The 26,441-nt window shown below is 37.5% G+C and overlaps 1 protein-coding gene across 14 annotated transcripts in view; it reads right to left on the reverse strand.

Annotated features, from left to right (window-relative positions):
* Nucleotides 1-21,604, reverse strand: part of LOC148782026 (uncharacterized) — a 38,674-nt gene extending 17,070 nt beyond the window's left edge. For 4 of the 14 annotated variants that reach the window (XM_088867698.1, XM_088867688.1, XM_088867693.1 and 1 more), the window contains exons 1-3: nucleotides 21,444-21,543; nucleotides 20,821-21,022; nucleotides 5,475-5,593 (exon numbers count right to left, since the gene is read on the reverse strand). Coding sequence is in view for 9 of the 14 variants with exons in the window: in XM_088867688.1 (XP_088723814.1) it covers nucleotides 5,475-5,593; nucleotides 20,821-20,830 (129 nt within the window). In the remaining 5 variants the exon portion in view is untranslated. Of the gene's footprint in view, nucleotides 1-5,474; nucleotides 5,594-20,820 lie in introns of those variants that run through there. The other 10 variants (XM_088867696.1, XM_088867689.1, XM_088867687.1 and 7 more) reach the window with 6 other exon arrangements.
* Between the last annotated feature and the right edge of the window lie 4,837 nt (nucleotides 21,605-26,441).

Raw genomic sequence — 26,441 nt, forward strand, 5'->3', positions numbered from 1 at the left:
GACACCATTGAGCCTCATGCATCCACTTGATCTCAATCTCTGAGCCAAAGGGAAGTGGGAAAGCAAAGGAGAAGGGGAAGAGGTTGATGGGATTGAGACAGGAGAATGCAGAGGATGAAGCAAATCCAGAAGAGACGAGGGATGATGCTCAATATGCTGAGGAGGTTGAGATGACTCTGATGATAATGGCATGGCATCATCATCAAGTTCTATGCAGAGTGGTGATGACATAGAATTGCCATTTGAAGTAGAATGTCGTTCTAAGTTATTCGGAGTGGTGATGACTAATGACATATTATTGTTTAAGACTTTTGATGGTTGCGTAATTAGTTTATGTAAATGTAACATGACATTTGAGTTTTGTTGCAATTTGATGGTGTTTGTGTCTCCGTAATTATTTAATTTTGTATTTTCAAGGGCTTTGGGTTACTCTATCCTTGTTCCTAGGCGCCTGCCTAGGTGGGTGCATCTGATTTTTCGAGCATTCCATGAGAGTGACTAATCAGAGCTTGAAGAAGAGAACCCTTCCACAACTGAGGGATGAAGCTCCACTTACTAACCAGGGGAAGGACCTCGAACGTACCCCTTGGGGAGCATCTAATACATGCCTTGGAAGGATTGGATAGAGGCATCCAGTAGATGTGCCTGAGCTCTCTAGTCGTTATAACTACATGACTTCTTAGATTAGCTTGCCAGTGTTGAGACATTTTTTGCATGGAAGGAGCTATCCGAGCATAAGAAAGTGATGTTAGTAGAAGGTGATGTTAGTAGCCACCCAGATGTCGGGGCGTGCCATCATCTGAAGGCAGCAACTACAGGCCAATCGCTTGTGGAGAAAATCATGAGTTAGAGGAAAATGACATGTTTGAAGGAGTTTGCCCCCGTCGTTTACACCCAAGATCCATACCAAAGTTCCACCACTTGAGCCGGAAGGAGAAGAGTGTGCAAGAATACACAAAGGAGTTTTATCTGTTGATGAGACAAAATGAAATTCATTCAAACAATGATCAACTTATATCCCTCTATGTCAGTGGCTTGAAACCCTAGATTCAAGATGAACTCAACCTACACAGGGCAACCAATATTTATGAGGCGTATCAATTTGCCTTACAACCTGAAGCAAAGTTGAAGAGGAGAACTGTTGTTCTCTTCTCTAACTGAGGGTCCTCCTCGATCCCCAATGGCTTTTGCACTAATTTAAGGCAGTAGGAGCCAGATGACCCTAATTTTTGACCCAGTATTCGGGTGACAATTGAGGAAAAACTGGCCGTGAACAAGCCTTTCCAGGCTCGAGATCAGAGCATTAGGTGTTCCAAATGTGTTGAATAGGGCAACTTCTCTTTCAAGTGCCCCAAGAGGCAAGTTGTTACACACCTTCGAGAGGCAGACGAGGAGTACGAGGGGGATATTGAAAAGGAGCATGTCTATGATGGGGCAGCCTATTGATGTACCAAAAGAAGCAACAGAGTTGTACCCAGATGAGGGAGAGTTGCTCATGATTAGACAATATTGTCTGTCCCAAAGGTAGTTGAAGAGTCATGGTTGCAAATAAATATCTTTCGCACCAAATGTGTCTCAAAAGGCAAAGTTCGCGCCCTCATCATCAATCAGAATGTGGTGTCGTAGGAGATGGCGGACAAGCTCAAATCGAAGTGTGAACAACACCCTTAGCCCTAAAAAATCCCCTAGTTTAAGTAAGGTAACAAAACCTCTGTTAACCATTATTGTTTGGTCAATTTTACCGTTGGGAAGTCCTATAAGGAGTTTGTTTGGTGTTACATATGTATGTCACATTTTGTTGAGTCACTCATGGCAGTATGGCCGATCTTGCACACGCCATGAGTGACACAACACATATACCTCTAACTTCGTATGGCAGGATGGATTCCTTCTCCAAAGGAGTAAACTATGCATCCCTAAGGTATCACTTTGTGCCAAGATCATTGCCAGAATGCATGAAGGTGGACTCACTGGGCACTTTAAGGCGAGATAAGACAATTATAGCCGTGGAAGAGAAGTATTATTGGCCTAGACTCAAAACAAAATGTTAGCTGGTTCGCAAAGAGGTGTCAAACTTGCAAGCTGACCAAAGATCAAGCCCAAAACACCTACTTATGGACCCCTCTGTCCATCCCTTCCAGCCCTTTGACAATCATTAGCATGGATTTTGTGTGGGAATATGGGACTCCCTCACACAACTAGAGGTTTAGTTGCTGTCATGGTGGACTGGTTTGCAAAGATGGCGCACTTCATCCCATGCAGCAATACTATTCCTCAACACAACCCATGTGGCTGACATATTCCTTGAGGAAGTGGTTCGCCTCCATGAAGCTCCCCAAACCATCACCTTTGAAAGGGATACATGCTTTGTGAGTCACTTTTGGCGCACTCTGTGCAGGATGCTGGGCAACAAGCTTTAGTACAACAGTGCTTACCACCAACAGATGGCCAAACCGAGGTGGCCAACCAAAGCCTGAGAAATCTCCTTCGGAGTGTCATTGAGGACAAGCCCAACCAATGGGATTAAGTCCTAATGCAAGCCGAGTTCGCCGACAACAGAAATTTCAATAGGTCGACAAGGTGGTCCCCTTTGAAGGTCATGTATGGTCAGCAGCTGAGAAATGTGCTCAACCTAGTTCCCCTTCCTGAGAAAGAATGAGCTAGGGATAATGCAGAAGCTCTGGCCAAGCTCAAGACATCCATAAGCAGATGCGAAGAACCTACACGTGACCTATGTTAATTATAAAGACAACACTGACCAACACTAGCTACACGTGACCTATGTTAATTATAAAGACAACACTGACCAACACTAGCTACAAGTGACCTATGCAAAGGAGATTTGGTAATGGTGTACCTGCACTTTTTGGTTGGCAACTATCATAAGCTGAAGTACAAGCATATTGGTCCTTGTCGAGTGCTACAAAGAATACGCAGCAATGCTTACAAAACCGAGCTTTCAAACAAGTATAACATACAACTTGTTTCCAATGTTGTTGACCTTTAATGGTATCATGGAGCATGTGCTACCATGGGCAAACCGAAATGGGAAACCTAGCTGCCCAAGCCATTCATGGGATTTTGGATATTCTGACCATCACCACTCGGTGTGGTTCATATAACTAATACCTTGTTCAATGGAAGGGTAAGCTTAAGTCAGAGAACTCTTGGAGCTCAGAATAGGACCTAAGGTGGATCGATGAGGAAGCATGGAGGAAGTTCATGGCCGAGCAGACCTGAGGGCAAGTCCTCCCTAATCAAGGGGGATTGATGTGGTCGACTTGTGAGCAATGTGCCTTTGAAATTGCCTAACATTTTGCTCCTAGCTCAAAATTGGGCTTATAGATACTCAACTAAATCCTCTTTCTGAGACCTACAACCAACCAATTGCACTGATAGCGGAAAGCGATTTTGGCAAATAAAATGACTCTAGAGGCCCAAAAATGGCCTTAAAAGCATGAAACACAAGTTCAAGGGTAGTTTCATCATTTAGGGCATTTTGGACAAGATTGTCTTTTCTTGCTTTTTTATTATGTGTTTATCGTCGTGATTTAACGATTGTAATAGATGGTCTGCATTGTGCTTTGGAAATGCCTGGGAACCCGAATCATTTTAGGAATCAAATCACGAAATCCTGCCGGCTAGAAGATTCTTGTTTTCAGAATTGACATCCGTACAATGGGAATCTCGGGGAGCAAGATTCCTATTTTTTGATAATCGAGAATTGACCAAAATGGAATCAATATTCAGCCACATATGGAATCAAGATTATGATACCCTTGGAATTGAGATTCCTACCTCCTTGAAATCGCCAAGGAATCGAGATTCTGAAATCTTAGGAATCGGGTTACCAACGTATGTGGAACCAAGCACCAGTTTGGAATAATCAAGATTCCAACATATTTAGAATCGAGTTTCCGACGTATGTGGAAGCGAGACTCCTGCCAATTTGGAATCGGGATTCATATTAGTTTATAGAATCCAGATTGATACCAACTGGCAATCGAGATTCGTAACTCTATAGAGTCAAGTACAATGCCCAATAGAAACAAGTATCCTATATCAACGGCATCACGCGCTTATCAACTTAGAATCAATTTAAGCAATCGATATCAAATGTCTCTTATTAGACTTGTAGAAGGGTTCCTCAGATTTGAAGTCAATGTATTGATTATTGAACTTAGGGTCAAGTAGTCCAGTAGGGAAATTATCTACAAAATATACAAATGTTATCCTATGTATTTCTAAATTATGATCTTGATTTCATTATTATACAAACAAAATAGGATTTTCTCTGTGCCATGGTATTTATTGTATGTGTTGTAGTTACCAATTATACTTTAAAGATAAGGTAGTCCATCCTAGCACTATTACAAATGTGATTCGAGCATTCCTAACACTCTTAGAAGCATTTGAATCAAATAAAGATCTCTATTCCAAATACCTTTAAAAAGTGGTAACCAATCAAAAAAGTGGACATTATGTATGTACTTCGTATTGTTTCTTTATTATTATTTTTATTTTATTTTATTTTTATTTTTATTTGCTTGCATTCACATTACGCCATTGTGCTAGGGGATAAATTCGATCAAAACATCAAGCACACACATGGATACATTATTGCATGAATTAAAAACAAGAAGTCAGTAGAGAGAGATTTTGACATCAAACAGGTATCTTATGGAGGTCGAAGCAAAATTCTATGTCGATTGAATCATAGTTCCATGCTCCTACGAACCGAGGTATTTTATGTTGTAGATTCTAGATTCAAAATCATAACGAATCAAGATTCATCGCGTGTGGACGTGAAATCAAGATTTAATAAATGCTAAAATAGAGATTAGAAAAATTTGGGGCCGCGATCCCACAAATAATGGGATCAAATGAAACAAGATTCCTGAAAAGGTATGAAACAAGTTTCCTAACTTATGGAGTCTAGATTCGTAAGTTCTAGGAAACAGTTTCTATGAAGATCCCTTGTCGGAATCACCAAATCGGGATTCCGAACCAGAATGGCAACCTCGGCAAGGAGATTCGGGCAACCTATGGCTTAGACATTAAATAGGTTATGATTTATGGGGGAGGGTGAGTTCTATCCTTAGGTTTTCCTAGATTATCCAAAGGTGTGGCTATGGAACTTGGCTTTTAAGCCCCTTTTACTGTTTTCAATAGCAGGTTTCCCTTGTTTTCCTTCACTTGATCCTTTTCTTCCATCACTATATAAAAAGCATATGGTATGTGGTATTCATAGGTCAGTAAATTTTACAAGTCAAAAAGAGATCGCTTTACCTAATAAATACAAAGATGATGGAATTCTTTCAGTTCAAAGACAAGAAAAGAAGTAATCTAAATGATACCAAAGAACGTTATTTTATTACTAATATAACAGAAATAAAGACTAGACAAAAAAGTGTCATTTTATTACTAACATAATGGAAATAAAAGCTAGACAAAAATCATTATCTAGTGGTCACCTTTGATGATCGAAATCCATGGCACAAGACAATAATTGGCCTCGACTCAGCCTCATGCAACAGTCCAACCAGCCTTTCATTGCACTTGTTTGGAATAATCACCGTTTGCATTGAAATCACTAGAAAATATATGTTTAATTTATTAAATTGCCATAATCACCACCCAAAGTTGATAAAAGCAAGATACGAAGCAAATATCAAATTAAAATTTTATATTGCCTCGTTGAGGACAGCACAAAAAAAGGGGAATAAGGTAAGACATTAGGAGGTTTAAGATGAGAGACTCTTCAGTGGTTAAGGAATAATCTTCCTCAGCATGAAAGAAGTTACAGGTATCTTAGCTCTTACAATTAGGACACACAGCAAGTAAAACATACCTATGATATTATAGACAATCATAGAATGAAAAAAAACAACAGCATGTTCTTTATGATGAGTGTCATACAACAAATATACAATACAACAATAAGAAACAAATGTAAGACAAGACTCTCATTTGTTTGTTTCAATATACTACAAAGAATGCAATTAAATGAAATTTATACTATGACAAGTTAATTGTACTTTAGTTAAAAGTGAACTTCTCATGTCTTTTAGAGTTGTTTCAAGAGCTCACACCATGATTGTTCAAGCTTGAGTCATCGGCCATGTTTGTACCATTTTGGCATGTTTAAATGGCACCGTTTCATAGTAATTTTTGTTCTTTTGAGATGTGATTTTGTTATAATGATATGATAAAGAAAAAAAAGGATTTTTTTTTAATAAATTAAAAAAATCCCTTTATTCATGTTATTCCTTTATGAATATCCCGATGTTTCTTATCATGTTCTGTGATTGAAGCACGGTACCATTTACACTCCATCAATCATTATTCCTTGCTCGCATCCTAGCATCAATGTTGTCATATTTTGTGAACCAATTGAAGAGTCACAAGTTCCATGTAATACAAAATTCCTTAGTGCCACATAATCCATATATTATTTCACCCTTACATTGAATTTACCAGGGAAGACAAAAGGATGTACTGACAGAGCCCTCTGCCCCCTCTCTCCACACGGCAGAACCCCAAAAATCCTCCTCCTATGTAGTGTAGAATTACTCCCGCTTCTCCTGGTTATGTTCCATCTTGTGATTATCATGTTTTTGAACTAAGTGTTGCAGAAATGCAATGCAAAATGTAAACTCCGCAAGACACTCATACATAGGGCAAAAGTCGATCCTACCAAGAAACCAACCCATAACCCACTGGATGCAAATGCGCATTACACACAAGCAGATTACACTTGACAACTTTAGCTGCTTAGTTGCCTAGGGTTTCCAAGGAGCTATTTATGTCCTACAAGTATAAGAAACAACAAACCATCCTCAATTCCAGGACTAAAGCAAAGTATGATGCAATGTCATATTTCCTAAACTGAGGTTGAGTCATCTGCCCATTGGATTTGGTTTAGGGAAATCAGCTTCCAAATTTATTATCATTAGTCATGCCTATAAGTAACTAAAAATATAAACTAATCCAAGAGCATCTGCATCCCTTCTTCCTATTTCCTACTTCTACAGCAGATTCTGGCTAGGCTAGTTGTAGATTTATAAGGCATGCACAAAATCATAGATGACAAGGCCCAAATACCTATTATCAATAAAAGTTTCACAATATTAACTAAGCATCACAATCTTTTCAAATGTGGATATCCAATCACCAAACTAATTTTCTAAAAGAAGATGATCCTAAGATGATAGATTAAACAATTTATGAAGGAGATAATGACTTTCTCAATTTATTATATGGGGCTTTACAATTACCTTGTCCTCATGAAAGGAATGATGAATGAAAACTAATATACAAAAGATTGTACCTTTTGGACACTACTAATATACACAACATCATGATGAAAACAACATATCTAGACGTATAAAAGGTTGCAGCCTTGTACTACTGAAGTAAGGTGAACTTCAAAAATCCTAAAGAAGAAAGTATTCCGGCGTTAAAGAACCCTCCAATTGATCATCTCAACCACAAGATGTATGGACATAAAAGAAAAAAGAATTCCAAGTCAAAAAACTAGTGCGTCCTGTAACAAGTTATAAGGACCGTCTATTTTCAAGTGTTTATTGATCTGCTCGATCTGTATCAATTTTGAAATTATAGCTAGGGATGAAAGTAGATTTTCAATCTATCATAAGGCCTACAACACCAAAAATGACATCTCTAAGAAACTTTTAGAGGTGTGCCTTACTTCTACAGTATAAAGAGGCAGCCATATAAAAACCTCACCCTTACTTAAAATATACAAATTGTTCAAAATATTCCCTAGAGCAAAGGACATTAAATACATTTCCTGTTAATATCTTTGAGAAATAAGAATGAAAGGGAATCGAATATAATTACAAGAGTCAATTGTAAAAAGTATAAAATCTCAAATAGGTATGGCTTTAGTTTTGGTTCATATCTTATTTCGTTTTGTTTTTAAAAAAACAGTCTTCTATACTTCATCTTATAGGTTCATTAAACACAAGCATGGAATATTAATTCGTAACAAATTTAGGGAGCTTCCTATGAAGACAAAAGCTGTTGCAAGTTAGGAATGGGCTCAAGCCTAAGCGGTTCGATGGCATGGTGCCATAATGTGATGCCTTGAGTTCATTCCCACCACAGGTATGGGGTCCTCCCCACTGAACTACCTAAAAACAAAAAAGTGCACTTTAGGAATGGGCTCAAGGCTAGGTGGTCAATGTAGTGGGGCACCACAATGTAACGTTTTGAGTTCCATTCCGACCACAGGTAGGAGACCTCTTCCTTGTTAAATTACCCCAAAATGAAAAAAAAAGGCTGTTGCAAGTTCAAATATCCCAAAAAACAACTCATAAAATTGAACTTTTCTAAGTCCAAGTACAAATAAGAACACTATAGTGAAACCCTATAACATTATATTATAAGAATAATGTAAAAACAAATTAAAATAAAAAAACTAGCCAACAAACAGAAACTCTAAAGAATCCACCCAAAAACAACTATCTTAATCACATTAACAAAAAAAAAAAAGAGTCCTTTTAATAAAGTTGGTATTTCAGGGTGAAACCCATCACCATCAAAACCATTAAAGAAAAACTAAAGTATATAGTTAGCATTTTTTTTGGGGGGGGTAATTCAGTGCAGAAGGGTTCCCTTACCCGTGATAGGAATAGAACTCAAGGCATCACACTTTGGCGGCTTGCCATTCTGACCACATAGCCTTGAGCCCATTCCTACTATATAGTTAACAAGTGATTTGGAAACGCCCGAATCCTCAATAGCACATTACTTTTTCTATGTACAGAGAAAGGAAGTTACTTGCAAAAAAGAATTCCATGTGCTCTCTCCGCAAAGTATATTCGTTAGATTATGTGAAGAATAATTGAGTGGCAAATGGGGAGAGAAAAAAGAATCTTACCACTGGTAATAATTCATTTAGGAACGTCCAATAGCACAGCTTTGATGACCCAAAAAACTAATCACATTTAACAAAGTGACATAACGATAGAGAGAAACACATAGAGACAGAGGTGAAATTCATTTATCAACAACCAATATCAATTGATTACCCACCAGTTTGATTGAAGATTTTATTTATTCATAACTCATATCAATTAACCTTCATGTAATTTTTTTGGGGCTAGTTTGTCAAGATCAGATACTATAATTAGTAGTGAGTATCTTATTGGGTATCCATGCCCAACATCCATTCTCTATATTTGGACTTTAAGCAATGGAGTTCACTAAGACAGTACCACATATTATGTTTCATGAATATTCAGATACACTAACTCAACATTCATTGTTCACATTTTCATGAGCAGTGGAATTCACTTTTTTAGTGAAAAATTAGTAAGCTATAAAAGTAGGCAAGAACTCATCAACCACCATCTTTGGATCAACATTCACCATGGATGTTCGGTCTAAGTATTCTATTGATACTCATACCATTGGAAGATTTTATGAAATAAATCATCCCCCTTAAAAATACAAGTGGCTTTAAAAAAGGACAATACATTAACTCCAAAACTCAAGGATAAGTCTGAACAGTGGATGTGAGTTATGGAAGATGGATGTTAGGTTAACCTACCACTGCACTTTGTACATAGTACATTATATTTTTCGTAGTTGTATAAGTACTCTTAGGCCAAAATTTATTGTCCATGCTTCCATGGGAAGTGATGTTCAAGGCTAACCTTGCTCCAAAAGAAATGTGTGTTTTATCAAAGTGGGCAACACCTCCTAGCCCACTGCCATTAGTGGAAGTTGAGTTTGAGTATCCCAACCAATACACTCTTAAAAGCAATGTTTAAAAAAACGGACCGCCCGGCGCCTAGGCACCCAAAAACATTTTTCCGTAGGCCTAGACTTGAGCGCCCCAACACGAACGGCTGTACCTGGGCAGGCGCCCAGCACAATTTGCGATTTTTTTTTTAACTTCGCCCAAAAGGGCAAAGGGGGTCATTTTGACCCCCAAGTTTGTATAAAATAAGTTTAGGGGTTTATTTTTAACCCCAAACTGAAAAAAAAAACAAGAAACCCTCAATCTTAAACTTATTTATGAGAATCTAAAGCAATTGCTGAGAATCGAAAATATTTCTTATGGATTGAAAAAGTTTGTTCTTCTAATTGAAATTATTTTTAAGGTGCTATTGGTGGTATTAGAAGACTTTTAAGTTGATTCGTAGCTCGACTAAGATAGCCAACATCGAAGATCAGAGATTGGGTAAAAAAGGTCAGTCTATAATCTTTATTTGAGATTTATTTTTTCAATTTGAGATGTCTTCTGCGAGATCTACTAGGGCTGGAGATTCGGGATGGAAATATTGTGCTAACCTGGATAAGAATGACATAAATAAAATTATGTGCAATTTCTGTGGACATGTTTCTAATGCCGGCATAAATAGATTTAAAAAACATCTTGCCGGTATTAGAGGTGATGTCGTCCCATGTAAGAAAGTCCCAGATCTTGTAAAGAAAGAAATTTTGGAGTACATTGAAGCTGAAAAGAGTAAAAAAGTTGCAAAAAAAAAAGATATAGCAGAATTATAGTCAAGGGTTCATATTTTTTATGATAATATTGAAACTGAAGAAGATGATGATGAAGAGGGGGAAGAAGAGGTAGCCATGGTTGGTACTCAGAGATCTAAGACCAAGAGGGCTTTTGGGTCTAAGAAGGCTCGTACGAGAGGGCCTATAAATAGTTTCTTTACACCTAGCCTTGAGACAGTAATTGAGAAATGCAAGGGAAAGGGGAAAAAACAGGTGACAATTGAAAATAGGTTTAAAAAGGAAGATAGAGAGTATATTGCTCGGTGGTTTTACCATGCAGCTCCCAATCTAGCTGCAAGTCATTTGCTTAGACAAAAGAGGCCTCGTATATTTTGGACTCCTTGCGCTGCACATTACGTAGATCTTATGCTTGAGGCAATTGGTGAATTGTCTCCTATTAAAGGAATTATTTTTAAGGCTAAGGAGGTTACAATCTTCATATACAGTCACATACTTACCCTTAGCATGATGTGCAAGTTTACAAAAAAGAGAGAGCTAGTGACGCTGGAGCTAATGAGGCCCAGCGTCACTAGATTTGCCATTGCTTACCTTAGTCTACAGAGCATGTATAAGAGGAGGATCGCATTAAAGTCTATGTTTGCTTCAGTGGAGTGGAGTAGGTGTAAGTGGTCCAGAGATGCCAAGGGAAAGGAGACACGAGATATTATTCTTTCGAAATATTATTGGCGTGGGGTGGAGTATGCGATATTAGTATTTCTCCCCTTGTTGAAGGTCTTGCTCTTGGTTGACGCTTATCAGCCCTCCATGGGCTTTATATATGATGCAATGGAAAGGGCTAAGAATGAGATTACTGAGAATTTGGACGATGATGCAGCGAAGTATGCCGCAATTTGAAATATTATAGATGATAAATGGGATAAGCAGCTTTATAGACCATTGCATGCAGCGGGGTACTACTTGAACCCCAAATTCTTTTATGCAGATGCAGATATTGAGTCAAAAGTGGTAATTATGGATGGTTTTAATGAGTGCCTTGAGAAATTAGTTCCTGATCCAAATATCCAACATAAGATATCAATTGAGGAGCTAATTTCGTACAAGTGTTCTTTGATGTCATTTGGGAAAGATATGGCATTAAGGCACAGAAACAAAGACGAACCAGGTAATATTCTTTTGACTTATGTACTTTTATTTTATAAAATATAAATTTATAATTTTCTTTCAAGTTCTGATAGCGTCAAATACCTAAATTAATTATAAAGGTTTTCCACATATTGCAGCCCAATAATGGAGACAACATGGGAGTAGCGCTCCAAACCTCCAGAAGATGACTAAGTGGATCTTGAGTTTGACAACTTCCTCTTTTGGTTGTGAGCACAATTGGAGTTCGTTTGAGATAGTATTTTACTATTTTACTATTTTAAAAGAATAAAATTTTATATTTTTTTTTGTTTATAAGTTCATATTCATTTTGTAATATAGATTCATAAAAGGTAAGAAGATAGACCTATAGTAGTTACTTATGCATTATTTTTCCTTACAGGTGCGTACAAAGAGAAGAAATAGGCTTGAGCAAGAAGCTCAATGACTTGGTTTTTGTTAGACAGAATCAAAGGTTCAAGGAGAGGAAAAACCAGCCAAAGAAGGACCCTATCTCTTCGAAAGACATGGAGAATGCTTCAAATTGGCTAGTTAGTGACCCTGGTATCGAGGAGGTCTTCCTTGGGGAGGGTTTAACATGGGAAATGGTCGAGGTGCTTCAGGGCAAGCTTCTGATCCTAGGAGGGCCACTCGAACAACTTCTTGTGTTGGTACTTCACGGAGGGAGATAGAGAAAGAGGAGGCAGATTCAGAAGATTCTCTGGAAGAAGAGGAATATGTTGAAGAGGGTGATGATTCTGATGATGACGGCCTCAATTCTGATGCAAATGAAGGCAATGAAGATGATGATTCTGATTCTTATTGATGTCTTGATTGTCTTCTCTCTTCTTTTGAAGTAACTTTAATACTTTATTGCACCATCTTGGTTTGGGCTTTAGACATTTGGAGTTCAAACGATTTTATTTAGTTATGTGGTTTGTAATTTTTTTGCCTTTTTGGACTATTTCGTTGTGTAGTTTACTGGTTTTTCTATAGTTTTGGAAGTCAGTTTGTTGATGACTTGGAGAGTTGGAGACTTGGAATCTTGGATGTTATTATGGTTTACTTTATGGATATGGAATAAGCCAATATGGAGAATTTATGAATTTGAGAGTTGGAGACCTTACAGCAGCCTATTAGACTTTTAAATGCTTTGTATGGTTCAAATTTTGGAATAAATTACAAATTTTGATACAAATATATGCATATATGTGCATTTGGATAACAAATATAAAAAATAAATAAAGAATTTGCACCGCAGGGTGCCCGAGGTTCTAAGCGCCCGCCTAGGCGCTGAGCGCTAGGCAGGCCACCTAGGGTCTAGCGTTTTTTGAAACCTTGCTTAAAAGTACAAGGAATATTTTTCGTAGGTAATTCGTCGCTCTTGAAAACAAGATTAGCTTTCAATGCAAACAATAATTCGCAACCCGAGGATAAGCATATACAGTAGATGTGAGGCACGAGCACCTTACAAAAGTATAATATATTCTCCACAGTTGTAATTAGTCATTCTCACCACAGGCAGTGAAGCCAATTAACGACTCTCGAATTTCTCACCAATAAAACTAGGTGGCCATAAAAGTGGGAACTCATTATAGACCATCAACTAAGTTTGAGAACCAAGCCCTCGTACGAAGTACACTAAATTTCCCTCGTTCTAACAGCGAGTTCGAATACTATAGTCCTTAAATTATTCATACCTATCCTTGGTTGGCGGATTTGAGTTATTATTCACTTTTAAAGTTGCCCTTGTTTTTAAGTAGAATGTTACTTCAGAAAGATATTACATATCCGATACAAGTATCAAATAGGATACTCAAACCCAACATCTGTCATTCATATTTATCCAGACATAGTGGTTGTTAAGTTGTTGCCTCCTCTCACAGCCGCACAAATTTTTTTATGATAATAACTACTCAACTCTACTACCAATGAAAGCATGAATAGTAGATTTTGGGTAAAAGTATCTATACAATTAGGCAAAGTATAGTAGATGCTAAAACCTAACATCTACTATTCATATCTTGCATCCATCATCCAACCTCAACATTGAGTGAAGTTAAGTTAGTGCACTTGTAAAATCATTCCTATTTTTAAGGGGGGGTGATTTACTCAAAAAATAGTAAAAACTCAGTACAAGTACCAAATACGATACTTACACCCAATATCCACTGACAACATTGATCAAAAGATGGTGGGTGATGAGTTGTTGCCTACTTCTATAGCCAACTAATTTTTCACAAAAAACATTAATTCTACTAACACGAAAATCTGAATTATGAACATTGAATAAGAACACCCGAATACTTGTACAAAGCATAGCGTTCCCTCTCAGCTTCGCCAACTCCATCCACAAAACCCAAATGTGGATAATGGATGTTAAGTGTGAGTTCCCAATAAAATACTCCACACTAAGTATAACATCTGGTCCTAACAAACTAACTCTTCAAAGAAAAGAAAAAATTCATGGCTATCATTTGATATTGGTTATTTATAAACAAAAAATATCCAATCAAACTAGACAACAATTAATAAATATTGGTTCATCATCATCACAGACTTTTCCCAACTATTAGGGGTCGACTACAAGAATCCCAATCTGCCATTCTACTCTATCAAGGGCCTTACCATCAGTGAGGCCATAAGTCCTAATATCTACGCCCTAGCATAAGCAAGTAACTTAGATTCAAGATTCATGGAAAGTTTTGGCAAAGTTTTACGCTTGGGGCGAGTTAAGGGAGAGTTTAATGTCCTCGCCCTTCTTAGACCGATTAATTGATATTGGTTATCATAGATATATTTTTCATGTCTCTCAATAAGTTTTTTTCTCTATCATCATGCCACTTCGCTAAATGTAAATGTTTAATAGGTGTTCGAAGCTATGTTCTAAATATTTTTAGATAAAATATTCTGAATTATAAGTTCTTTTCTTTCTCCATTGGTCACTCAATTCTTCTCCAAATAATTCAAATAATATACTTACTATTTAGACAAAGAAAGTAAACTTTTTTACAAGGAATGAACCTGTAAAGAGAGAAACCAAAGTGTTTTTAGGGATTCGGGCATTTCTAAATGACATGCTAGTTATAAACTTGTTAAAGATCCTTTTCCAAAGATTTCAGGTAGTGACAGTCTACACCCTGAAATACAAACTATATTTAAAGAGTGATTTGTTATTGTCAATCTGATTAAGTTATTTGTCAATGTGATTAAATTATTCTCAATGTGATTAGCTAAAATTAGGTAAAATATCTTCGTAGACCCTATTTTTAGGTTTCATTTCTCTATAGACCCAAGGTTTCAAAACCTATCTAGCTGCCTTGAGATTTTATCTATTATATCTTCTAACCCCCTGAAACAACTTTATCTATTTTTACCTCAAACAAATTTAAAAAAGGCATCTTCTTCTAAACCCCCTTCTCTCTCTTCACGTGTTTCTCTCTCTCTCCCCGTAACCCCTCTCTCCGAATTTCCCCCAACTCTTTCTCTCTCTCTCTCTGCCCGATGTCTATCCCAACTTTTTAAAGAGGGGTTTAGGAGATTCATTATGAGAGAGAAAGAGAAACACATAAGAAAGAGAGGGTTTAGAAAGGATTTTTTAAAAAATTTATTTGGGCTAAAAATAAGTCAATTCGGTCTAGGGGATTAGAAGATATACTAGACAGAATCTCTATGCTTCAAGATAAGTTTGAAACCTTGGGTCTACGGAGAAATAAAACTCAAAAATAGGGTCTACGAAGATATTTTCCCATAAAATTAACCTTGTTGGTTAGCCTTTTCTTATTTAATTTTTTTAGTTACGCGTCCAATAGAATGTTTTTAAGGCTCCATTGCAATTTCTTATTTTACTTGAAGTTCATAGAAAATTTATTTTATGAGTTGTTTTCCAAATATCCAAGTTGCAACAATTTCTTCTCCAAAGGAATCTATGCTTAATATGCTCTGAATCCTCTCTAGAGGGATCTCTCCATAATACGTTCTAAAGAATTTGTCATTCACATGTTTAATTAACCCATAAGATAATATATAGACAAATGGTTACTTTTAAAAGGTAAATAGATTAAACAATACGAAATAAGATATGAACCAAAACTAAGGGTACACAAACTTAGATACTATCCTTCTTATGAATTGACTCTTACAATTACCCTTCAAGTCCCCTCATATGTTTGTTTACCAACAAAATCCGTGATAAAGGTATTTAATTTTTTTGTGCCAGTGAACATCTTGAACAATTAATGTCTTCGAAGTAGTTTTATACGTGTGGACATGTTGTTTCCATCACAATCTTGTGTATAATAGTAAATCAACAAAAAAAGTACAATAACTTTGTAGACTAGCCTTCATTCATCAACCATGGATGCAAATTGGGCAATTGTGAGGCCCCCATCAATCTTATTGAAAAAGTAATTATCTCGTACATAGATCGTTATATCGCACATCATAAGGCCCAACAATGCACTATAAAAGTCATTATCTTCCTCATAGATCGTTGAATCTAACATCATGGATCATCTTGGTCTAAAAAATTAATTTGATGTATGGATATCCCATGTGGAAAAAATTTCATGCTCCCTTAATCTCATGAAAATTTCATTGGTGATAGGTACATGAGGCTTATCGAATATGATATTTTGTGAACACCCTCTACTCTACTAGCCTCATCCACCAAATTGAGCAAAAATAGAATATGGGAAGAGTGGAGATTGATGCATTTGGAATAGTTTTATATTTTTGCTTTCATGTAGTCATTTATAACAACATAAAAAAAAAAATCTTTACCCCCTAACCCAACCTCATTGAACACATGCTTGACAAAGTAGTTATCCTGATGGTGGTCAAATGCTGGTTTTGATTCTCTTATTGGGGCAAGGTATGGAAGGGGAGTCGAGAATCTATATCTAAAGATTTATATGTATGTTTAGATAGAGAATTAGCATATAATAAATGATAAAGCATTAAAATTATATAAGCTCAACCATGCTATATTTAGCAGTTGCATTACAAGTTAAAAATATGGAGAGGACTACATCATCGTCATCGTCAGAGCCTTTTTCCAACTATTTGGGGTCAGCTGCACTAATTCTAGTTTGGCATTATGCTCTATCAAGGGCCATACCCTCAATGAGACCACAAGTCTTCACATCTTTTCTCACTACTTCCAACTATGTCATTTTTGTCCTACCCCTTGCCATTTTTTAGCTTTCCACTTGAACCAACTTGCACCTCCTAACATGTGTATTGGGTCTACGTTGCACATGGCATGCCCACTTAAGTATATTTGCTCTCATCTTATCTCCTATTGGAGCGAGACCTAAGTTCTCCTGAATGTATTCATTTCAAATTCTATCCCTTTTTCTCTTGCCACTCATCCATCTGAACATCCACATCTTAGCTACACTCATCCTATGGGAATGTTGTTTTTTGACCACCAAATGTTATTTTTTGAACACCCAACATACCACCCCATAAAGCAAAGTCGGTCTCACAGTTGTCCTATAGAACTTCCCCTTCAGCTTCATTGATATGAGGTGATCACATAAAACTCTGGTTGGATCTCCACTTCGCCTCCCCAATTCTAATTCTATGCACGACATCTTCCTCAATCTCTCTATTTTTTTGGATTATCGACCCAAGATATTGAAAATGCATTCTTTTTTGTATTTCTTCATCGTCAATCTTAACTGCTTGCTCGTCTCTACTCCTATTATTACTAAACTTGCATTCAATATACTTTGTCTTAGTCCAGCTAATTTTAAAACCTTTAATTTCTAGAGCATCCTTCCAAAGTTCTAACTTTGTGTTGACATCGCTTCAGGCCCCAATAATGTCTCATCAATCAAACTATATCATCCATGAACAACATACACCACGCAAACAACATACACTATGCCACCATGGAGAGGACTTCTACCCCAAAAATATTGGAGCCCAAAGAGTGTTTGTCTAAATCATCCTAGACGGCCACGGTTAAACTTGTAACAAAGTTTTGAATCACCCAGATATTCATTGTTCTTAATAAAGAATGAATTGGAAAGTCTACGATAATGATCAATTAAGCTGAGATTTTCCAATTAAGTCGATTGTTATTTTAGACATTGGATTAAAAAAGAACCTGAACAATCCAAAAGTTTATCATAGATTTTGATACACGCTTCAATCAAAGGAAAAGTTGATAGCTCAAACCATAAACATACATGTAGCACACTGCAAAGAATAACATTTACCATGGCATAAAACTAGGGATCCATTCTAATAATCCACTCTAAACTGAACAAGAATCAGTTTCCAGCAACCACGTACGTTAATATGCTAAATGTCGAATTACAATTGAGGGCTACAGGTTGCATAGACTGATCACACACACATGACCATTTAGTGACCACTTAACATTCAGGCTTATGCTAGTGTAAAAAGCTATGGATATTCCTCATGTGACAAGCCGTAATATTTGCCAAATATTCTTCAAGACATAAGCCCACATTACACAACGAGCTAGCATATCAAGAAATTTTTTTGGAGAAGCAGTTTACTAAGGAACATATCTACTATAGAAATGGAATTCTACTTGGTATCTTTGCATATTGATAATACTAAAACCACCATATTTCTTTCCACAAACAACAATAGCATCATAAATTAAATGCACCAATAAGTTACAGCTCTATCTTTCAAATAGACTCAATACTTATCCTTTGCTAGTGTACATAAATGTCGCTTATCAATGAAGAAAAGGAAAATGCTTTCATAACTCATCAATCGATATACGTTACAACAACCCATATGCAACTAATATGGAAAGATAACCAAAATGATAAAATGAGTGGATGACAAGATTATACTCTTTAATTTTTTCAGAAGTAGAAACAAAGTGAACAATAAAAGAAAAAGGAACTAGAAACAGAGAATATTTCTTTTCTTTGCCATTTTTGATGAGTAAAAGAGTAAAAGCTAAGACAAGTCATAAATAAATACTTTCTTTTGCTTTGGCTTAGCAGATTCTTAAAATGATGATTCATGAAACACACTTACAACGATTGATATTCACAGTCCAGGAGCCAATTTCTTATGATAGATATAGTGTTTAAAAAAATCCCTGATCTAGATCGGGATCGCCCGATCCGGATTGAGAATCGTCCTAGGTAATCTGGTTCCCCGTAATATCTGGAACCGGGCACGTTCCCCTCAAACCAGTTTAAAAAGTTTGAATTTTTTTATTAAAGAGAAGTGGCAATGGGGCCCACCCCCCTTTATAATTTGAAATTTTTTATTAAAAAGAGGCCACCATGGGGCCCACCCCTCGTTATGTGTTTTTGAGCTATCAAAAGGCCCTATTTGGGATGACCTATACTATTTTATGAGCCACCCACCCACATGTGCTTAAGTGGCTCAAGCCCACGACCTTCCCTTTGCTTCCCTGCAGTTTATAACCCTTTGCCCCTTGACGCTTTGGCTATGTTGTGACGTAGGTCTAAAATGGACAGTGAAAAGAATGCCCAATGTAATGAGAGGGAGGGAGAAGGGTAAAGCGAGAAAGAGATATAGAGAGAGAGAGAGAGAAATGGGTGAAAAAATCCCAATGTAATAAGAGAGAGAAGGAGAGATATGGGTAAATAGAGAGAGAGTGAGAGGGGAAAATGAGAGAGAAAAATGGGGTTAATATTATAGTGTATAATACATATTGTATACAAAAAATTAATTGCTGGAAAAAAAGAAAAGATGATGTACTGTTGAGATATGTAGTTTTTGTTATCCATGTTGCATTATTCAGTTAGTATTTTTCCCTTGATGATCGTCCTAACAACCGCATATCAATACTATTATTTGTGGTAAGATATGCTACTATCTTAATACAACAAACACTCGACATACGACAGGTTCTCAGTATTAATATATTTTCAAATACAATAATAAAAAACCATTATTTATATATTTTCAAATACAATAACAAAAAAAACCATAGTGCAATACCTTTTTTTTTTTTGAAAACCTAAAAAAGCTAGATTTTAAAGAAATTTTAGTATTTTTTGAAATTTGTTTGAGGCCGAAACCACCCAATCAGGCCAATTCTCCGATCCGGATTGCCGATCCAACGTGGTTTTTGGGGTGGCCGATCAGGGTCATCGATCCGTTCTTTAAAACCTTGGATACATATATACAATACGACGGAATCATAATGCATAAGCATGGGGACAAACCAAATGAAACGTGCCAAAGTTTAGTATCCACAACTTTTTAAGCGAAAGTATATAATGAGACCATTTACCTTTGGTACAAAGTGGTCACAATTAATCTTGACCATTGGATGTGAAATTGGGTGGCTGCATTTATTTCATTGACCAAGCTCAAAGTACAAATGAATTTTTTTTTCACTTTGTGACACACCTAAGCTATCAGATTTCACATCAAATGGTTGTAAATAACAGCTCTTAATCAAGACCAAAAGGAGGAGGAGGGGTACCCATTTCCCATGAGACACTGATTTTCTAAAAGCCAAAATCATTAGCAGCATTTCTAAATATCCTTATGAACGCAGAGCGAGATAATCCCAAGAACATTAATAGAATCCAGAAATTCCTATTAAAAAATACAGTTAGGAAATAACTCAACTTCTGTCTGAAGAGACTGAAAACCACAAAGCCTCAAAATTAATCAAAATTTTATTGGAACAATAAAAAAAAATCAAAGGGATTCTGGAATCAGGTTTAAGTAAAATACAAACATCATAGAATAGTAAATTGTTTTCTAGCCTAGTAGAAAAACAAACATAAGATTTTTCACAAGTAAGAAGCATTCAGAACAAAATATTAGATCTCACATCAATTCATATTCAAATAACTCATAGAAAATAAGCAAAGTAAATAACTTTTTTTGAAGTAAAGCAAAACAAATAAAAAACACAAACGGATCATAGGATCTACATATAATCACAGAAAGGAAACGCTAATCAAAGTAGGCCATGAAGGACAATAGGATTGCATAAATCAAAGACTGAAGAGAGAAATCAGATGCAATAAACAAAAAGCAAAACACAGGCGAGACAGAGAGAGAGCAAAGCATTAGGTGAAGAGAAAAACATATCAGAAAGATAAAAGGGAGTTCAGAGGAGAGGGAGAGATAGGATTAACCAACCAGGATCAATTGATAGTAAAGAGAAATGAATAGGTCGGATCAACTAACCTGGGTACATAGTGAGAGAATGAAAGACCTGGAATACTCGTTCTCCAACTTAGAGAGAGAGCAGGATATCGGATGCCCTAGCTCGTTATCTAGTCTAGAGAGACAGCACAGTAGTGGCAAAATTGCAGAGAGGCTCCCTGTAAGAAACCCAACACTATCACCAAGGTCTTTAGCAACACCAAGGTCTTTAGAAAGTTTGTATCTGGTCATCAATGAAATAGCTCGTTGTAACAAAAGAAATGCCCCCAAATAAATAACCAATCCAGACTCAACCCACATTCCACCTACATATACAAGCCATCTATTGTTCAGAAAAAAGCCTTAATTCTCCCTTGTTCCCTGCTCATTTTCGCATCAAAACATATGATGGAAGTGGGTTTTCCCTTACAAGCCTTTATCAATTGGATTTTTCTTGGTTTTTTTAGTGGGGTCTGCGCGTTTTTTCTCATGATTTTCCTAGTGCGTTGGCTCCTCTCATGAAATCGATTTTGTTAAGGGGCTAGGGACCAATTATGAAATCGATTGATAATTGGACAGGCAGAAACTCACATAGAAAGAGTAAGTGAGAGGGAAGAGAGAACCAGGGTGAGAGAGAGGAGAGATTGAGGACGTGGTTTCCTTACCACTACGGCGACAGAGGAGGGAAGAGCAGAGGAGAGAGAGAGGGACGTATCTCGTTGGAAGAAGCCTCTCTCTCTCTTTATATATATGGACGGGCTTCCCTGACAACACAAACTTATATACTTTGCCCCTAGAACATAAAACTTCTATACTGCTATGCATAGAAACCTTTCCTATCTGCGGAGATGGATATAGTTTAGATTCCTGTTAGCATCTTCATAAATTTAAGTACGGATGGTCCAATTACTAAATGAGATCACATTTATTTCAATTTACGGGCGGCATCCTCTCTGAGTATTTTTTTTTTTCTAAGTTATTTTTTCTAACTTACACTCTGTATTTTTTTTTTTCCAAAGTTACCTTTTCCAAGTTACCCCTGTCTCATAATGCGAATATCGGACAAGTGGAGTTTATACTGTGTAAAGTAAAATAGTTGTTTGGTATTTGAAATACCGGACAACGATCTGCTATCTCCAAAACCAAAAAGTCATCTCTCTCTAAATATCGTGACTATATTTTTTTAAAAAATAATATCTCTCAACCCTTCTCTCTCTCACGCTCTCTCCTCCCAAACCCTTCAAACATTTTACATATTTTAAAAGGAGAAAACATGTTCGTTGTCATGCCCTAACTGAATCTCCCACATTATAAACTCAAGGATGCCATTAACGCTTCCTATTCTTCTTCATTTTCCTGCCCTTCAACCAGCTAGGGTTTCCCTATTGTTGAGCTAGGTTTTCCGGCACATTGCATGATTGGTCTTTAGTCATCGAGCCTTTTGTTTAATAGGATTTGTCTCGTCCCCGTACTTTGAGATGATGCTCAACTAGGGTGAGATCCAGTTCAGGCATGTCGCTATAAGACCATGCAAAGACATCCAGGTATTCTTTGAGGAAGCTGACCATCTTATCTTGTTCTTCAGGTGACAAGGAAATCCCGATCTTGGTTATTTTCGGGTCGTCCTCGGAACCCATGTTGACATTCAATGTCTCATCGACGACAAATGTCGGGTTACGATCGAATTTATGATTGAATTGATCGACGTGGGACCGAAGCTCTTCTAGCTCGGAATCACTTTCGATTTCTGTATTTGTTTGTTTCGAGATAGAGGGGTCTGGCTCGTCACCACGGATTTCCATTATAAGATTTTCATACCTGTTTGAGATTTTTACATCTTTAAAAGCATTTTCTCCAACAAAATCTAATTTTTTATTAGATTTGTTAAGATTTTTGTCATTTTTAGAACTGATGTCCCGTACAGGACTGGATGAGGTGATAGGAAAAGACGAGGGTGCGTGGCACGCCTGGGGATACCCCGCGCCTACCCATTTTTTGGCACCAGTGTTTGTTGGCATCGCTTGAAACCTTTCAACGCATTGAGGTCATCAGAGCGAGTGACCAATTCCGTCCTTGGCCCTCTTGAGAGTTCAGGAGAGTGTGACTTGTATCTAGGGGAATTCTCCTACTACTCAAGTTGAGTTGGGCGAGATGGTCCTTGACTGGTTGGTGTGTGCACTCACTTGAAGTTGGATATGTGTGGAGCTAAAGATATTGGGTAGGGAGGCGATACTTGTTTGTCCAATGTCCAGTAATTGCAAAGTTCTGGGAGCAATATTGTATGGAAATTGAATAATGTCTCCCATTTGTTGGGATGGAGGAACAAGGTTTATGGAATCAAGGTTTTGAATTCCCGAGAAAGGGAACTTGATCGGCCCTTCGGGCCTCTCATAGTTTTTCAGAGGGAGTGTGAGCACCCTAACCCTCTTCAATCATGTTTTTTTTATTTTTTATTCATAGAATTTGTGATTGTCATTACTGCCCCTGTTTCCAAGGGTCCTAGGCCATGCCTGACCTCAAAGCCTTGGGTTACAAGCATGTACTAGGCTTAGAGTGACCCATATTTGTATTTATCGTAGCAGAATTGGATTTGTTCGTAGTATAGTTCTCGAGAGCATGATTGCATGTTACGAGAGTGAGAGTGGTGCAATAAGGCTCATCATATATTTCGAGAGGTGCATCAAAACGTCCTGGGATGTTGATGCCCCCTGATGGGGTCTATTTCCAATAGATTAATAGCTTGGGGTGGTCAAGGTAATTGGTGATCACCTCTTAGTCTGTAAGGAACTTGAGACACTGGTGAAGTGTCGAGGCTATGGCCAGATTTTCATGAAGCCACGACCGTCCTAGGAGGAGGTTGAAGGAGGAATCTATATCTGAAACATAGAATATAACTATTTGGGATATAGGTTCTACACTAAGAGCTTTGGGCATAATGTCCTCCGCCTATCTCTTACTCCAATCGTAGGCAGTGATGGTGAGCTGAGACGGCTCTAGGTAAGCTAAGTCTATACCTATTCTTTCTAGGGTCCTAACCGGACAAATGTTGAGGGTTGTCCCATCTTCAATGAGCACCCTTGGGATTCCATGGCCACATGGAAAGTAATGTAAAAGGCTCGTTTATGGTATCGATTAGTGTTAGGAAGGATGTTGTCATCACTGAAGGTAATGAGCGTTGAAGCTGTTAATTGTGAGATTATCTCACTAAGTTGTTCAGGTCTAGTGTTGGGCGGTACATGTGCCTTTTGGAGTACTCTCTCAATTTGGCACCAGTGAATAAGAGAGCTCATAAGCAGATCTATAATGGATATGAAAACAAGGATCCTATCTAGGTGTGGTGAAAGGTCATAGGTGCTAGGAAGACTATTAGTTGTCCCCTCTTGGGCTGGTTGAGCACTAGAAGTTGGGTCATGTGTGATTGGTTGTGGCATAGGGGTAGGATCCCCCATCCTTTCTTGTAATGTGTCGCCTCTGAGCCGGGTTGGCTTGAAGTGTTGACCGTGTCTTGTAAGTGATGTAATAACCCCATCAATAAGGGTGTAAGAGTCCATGAGTCAACATCTTCACACACACCTTCCAATTGGATTGTTTTATGAGTAGGATACCCCTCTTCAACCCTAATCACTACCAAGCTATTAGGAGACATGCAATCATCTTGATCGATTTCCTCACTAGGGGTCATCTCAATGTCTTGAGGCTGTATTAGGGGTTCTTGAAGGGCAAACTCCTCTAAGATCTTTGGGGTAATTGTCATCATGATGTCTTGATGCCATGTCTGAGATTCTGAAGGGGATGAATGGCAGGCATCGAGATGAGAGGTTCTTGAAGGATGGTTTCCCTTGGAATCATTCGAGTAGCCAGTATTATGCACAGAAAGATGAGTAAGAAGGGGTCTATGATATACAACTCTTCATGGACGGTGTAGTTCACGGCTTTGCCCCTTGAATCCGATGGTTGGACTTTCGTACTTGTAGATGGTGGTGGCACATTTGGCGGAGGATCACCAGTCGACAGTGAGTCAACATAGATTCTCATATTTTGATTGGCCTCTTTAACAGGCTCACCAGGTTTTACTACCTTAATGACCCCTCTTTCTATCAAGAGTTGTTGATGTACTTCAGTCAAAGTTGTTTCAATGGGGTGAAGCGCCTTCCGGGTCTGATGGGATGACTGTAAGGTCGTATCGGTCACCACCCCCATTCTAGTTTCCTCGCTGGTCTTAGCCAGCTGGTAGATGCTGATTACTTGGATTTGCCTAGTGGAGGATAATCTGGTTTACCCGGCTTGTTTAGCTCGATGGACTTTCTTTGAGGTTTCATTAAATTTTTTATTCTCACTCGGCTTAATACCGGTCATTTGAGATTTAGTTCTCTCATATTGTGCGATCCTTTTTGATATAATGTTGAACGTTAGAGGGACACCGTCGCGACTGAAGAATGTTTTGTAGTCATTGTTATAACAACAAAAGAAAATATTATCACAAAATAAAGGAGATGAAGAATTGGGGGGAGAAGAGAAAATCTATGCTATCAAACGGGAGAAAAAAGGAAGAGACATAAATATAACAAACCAAGAAGGATATTTGCTACAAAAATAAAGAAAAGGACTATTTAATGAAAAGGAAAATGATGGAAACATAGATATATACTATTAAATGAAGGAAATAAAGAAAAGAAATAAATACCCAATCAAGAGAAATAAAAGTACACCCACTAAGAGGAAAATATCCCACAAATAAAGAGATAAAAGGGACATAAGAGGTTGAAATAACTAACCTAATACAATAAAGACATCATTAACTAAGGGAACATAAATAGGATCAAGAATGAGAGAAAATAAAGGAAAATAAACAAATATAGCAAAAGAAAATAAATGCAAAGATAAATGAGAATAAATATTAGAAAAGCAAATAAAATAGAGAAAAGAGAAGAAACACAACATTTAGGCTGAGCCCCGAGGCCCAGCCCCCAGAGTATATGCTGATTCAGATAGTAAAGTTGTACAATTAATCCCAAACTTTCTTGGTTTTGTAATGGGGCAAATAGAAATAGGAAGATAGGGGACCGGAAGGTCGTATTATCCGTATCGCCTTTGGTTTGACGTGTATCTTGAAGGAGTTTGTGTTTATAGTTTTGGATTGAAGGGTTTGGTAGGATGGGGGTTGCTCAAAATGGACTCACCTTAGGGCTCTTCTATCAAGCTCAACCTTAGGCGTAAGATCAAAAGATTTTGGGCATAGTTTTGAAACAAAATTATCAGAGTTTCGACCCATAAGCCTGAGGTAAAATGGGTTATTTATAGGTGAAAATGGACCCATAATAACCTGTAGGCTAGTTTTTTGCGATTTTTTGGTCATCAAAGCTTCGGCGGCACTTGTAATAATGACAGTAAGTAAATATTAATTTCTTATTAATGTGAGTTCTGTACGACTTGTTAGATTATGCGGCATTTCAACTACCTTCAAACACTGTTAAGGACATGTGTCACGTTCTGGTGGCTCCAATCACAGCTTGAAGCCATTCTGAATAGCGACAGCAAAATTCAAATTGTCGCCAGATGCCAGTTGCCCCGTTGTTTTTGTTGTACCTTCATCTAATCATCAATCAATGAGAGTTTGACAACCTCGCTCTGTATTAACGTTTGACATGTTAGTACGGGCCTGT

The sequence above is a fragment of the Amborella trichopoda genome, chromosome 5 (assembly GCF_054954075.1).
Source record: "Amborella trichopoda isolate Santa Cruz 75 chromosome 5, AtrichopodaSantaCruz75HAP2 v2.0, whole genome shotgun sequence".
Lineage (NCBI taxonomy): Eukaryota > Viridiplantae > Streptophyta > Magnoliopsida > Amborellales > Amborellaceae > Amborella > Amborella trichopoda.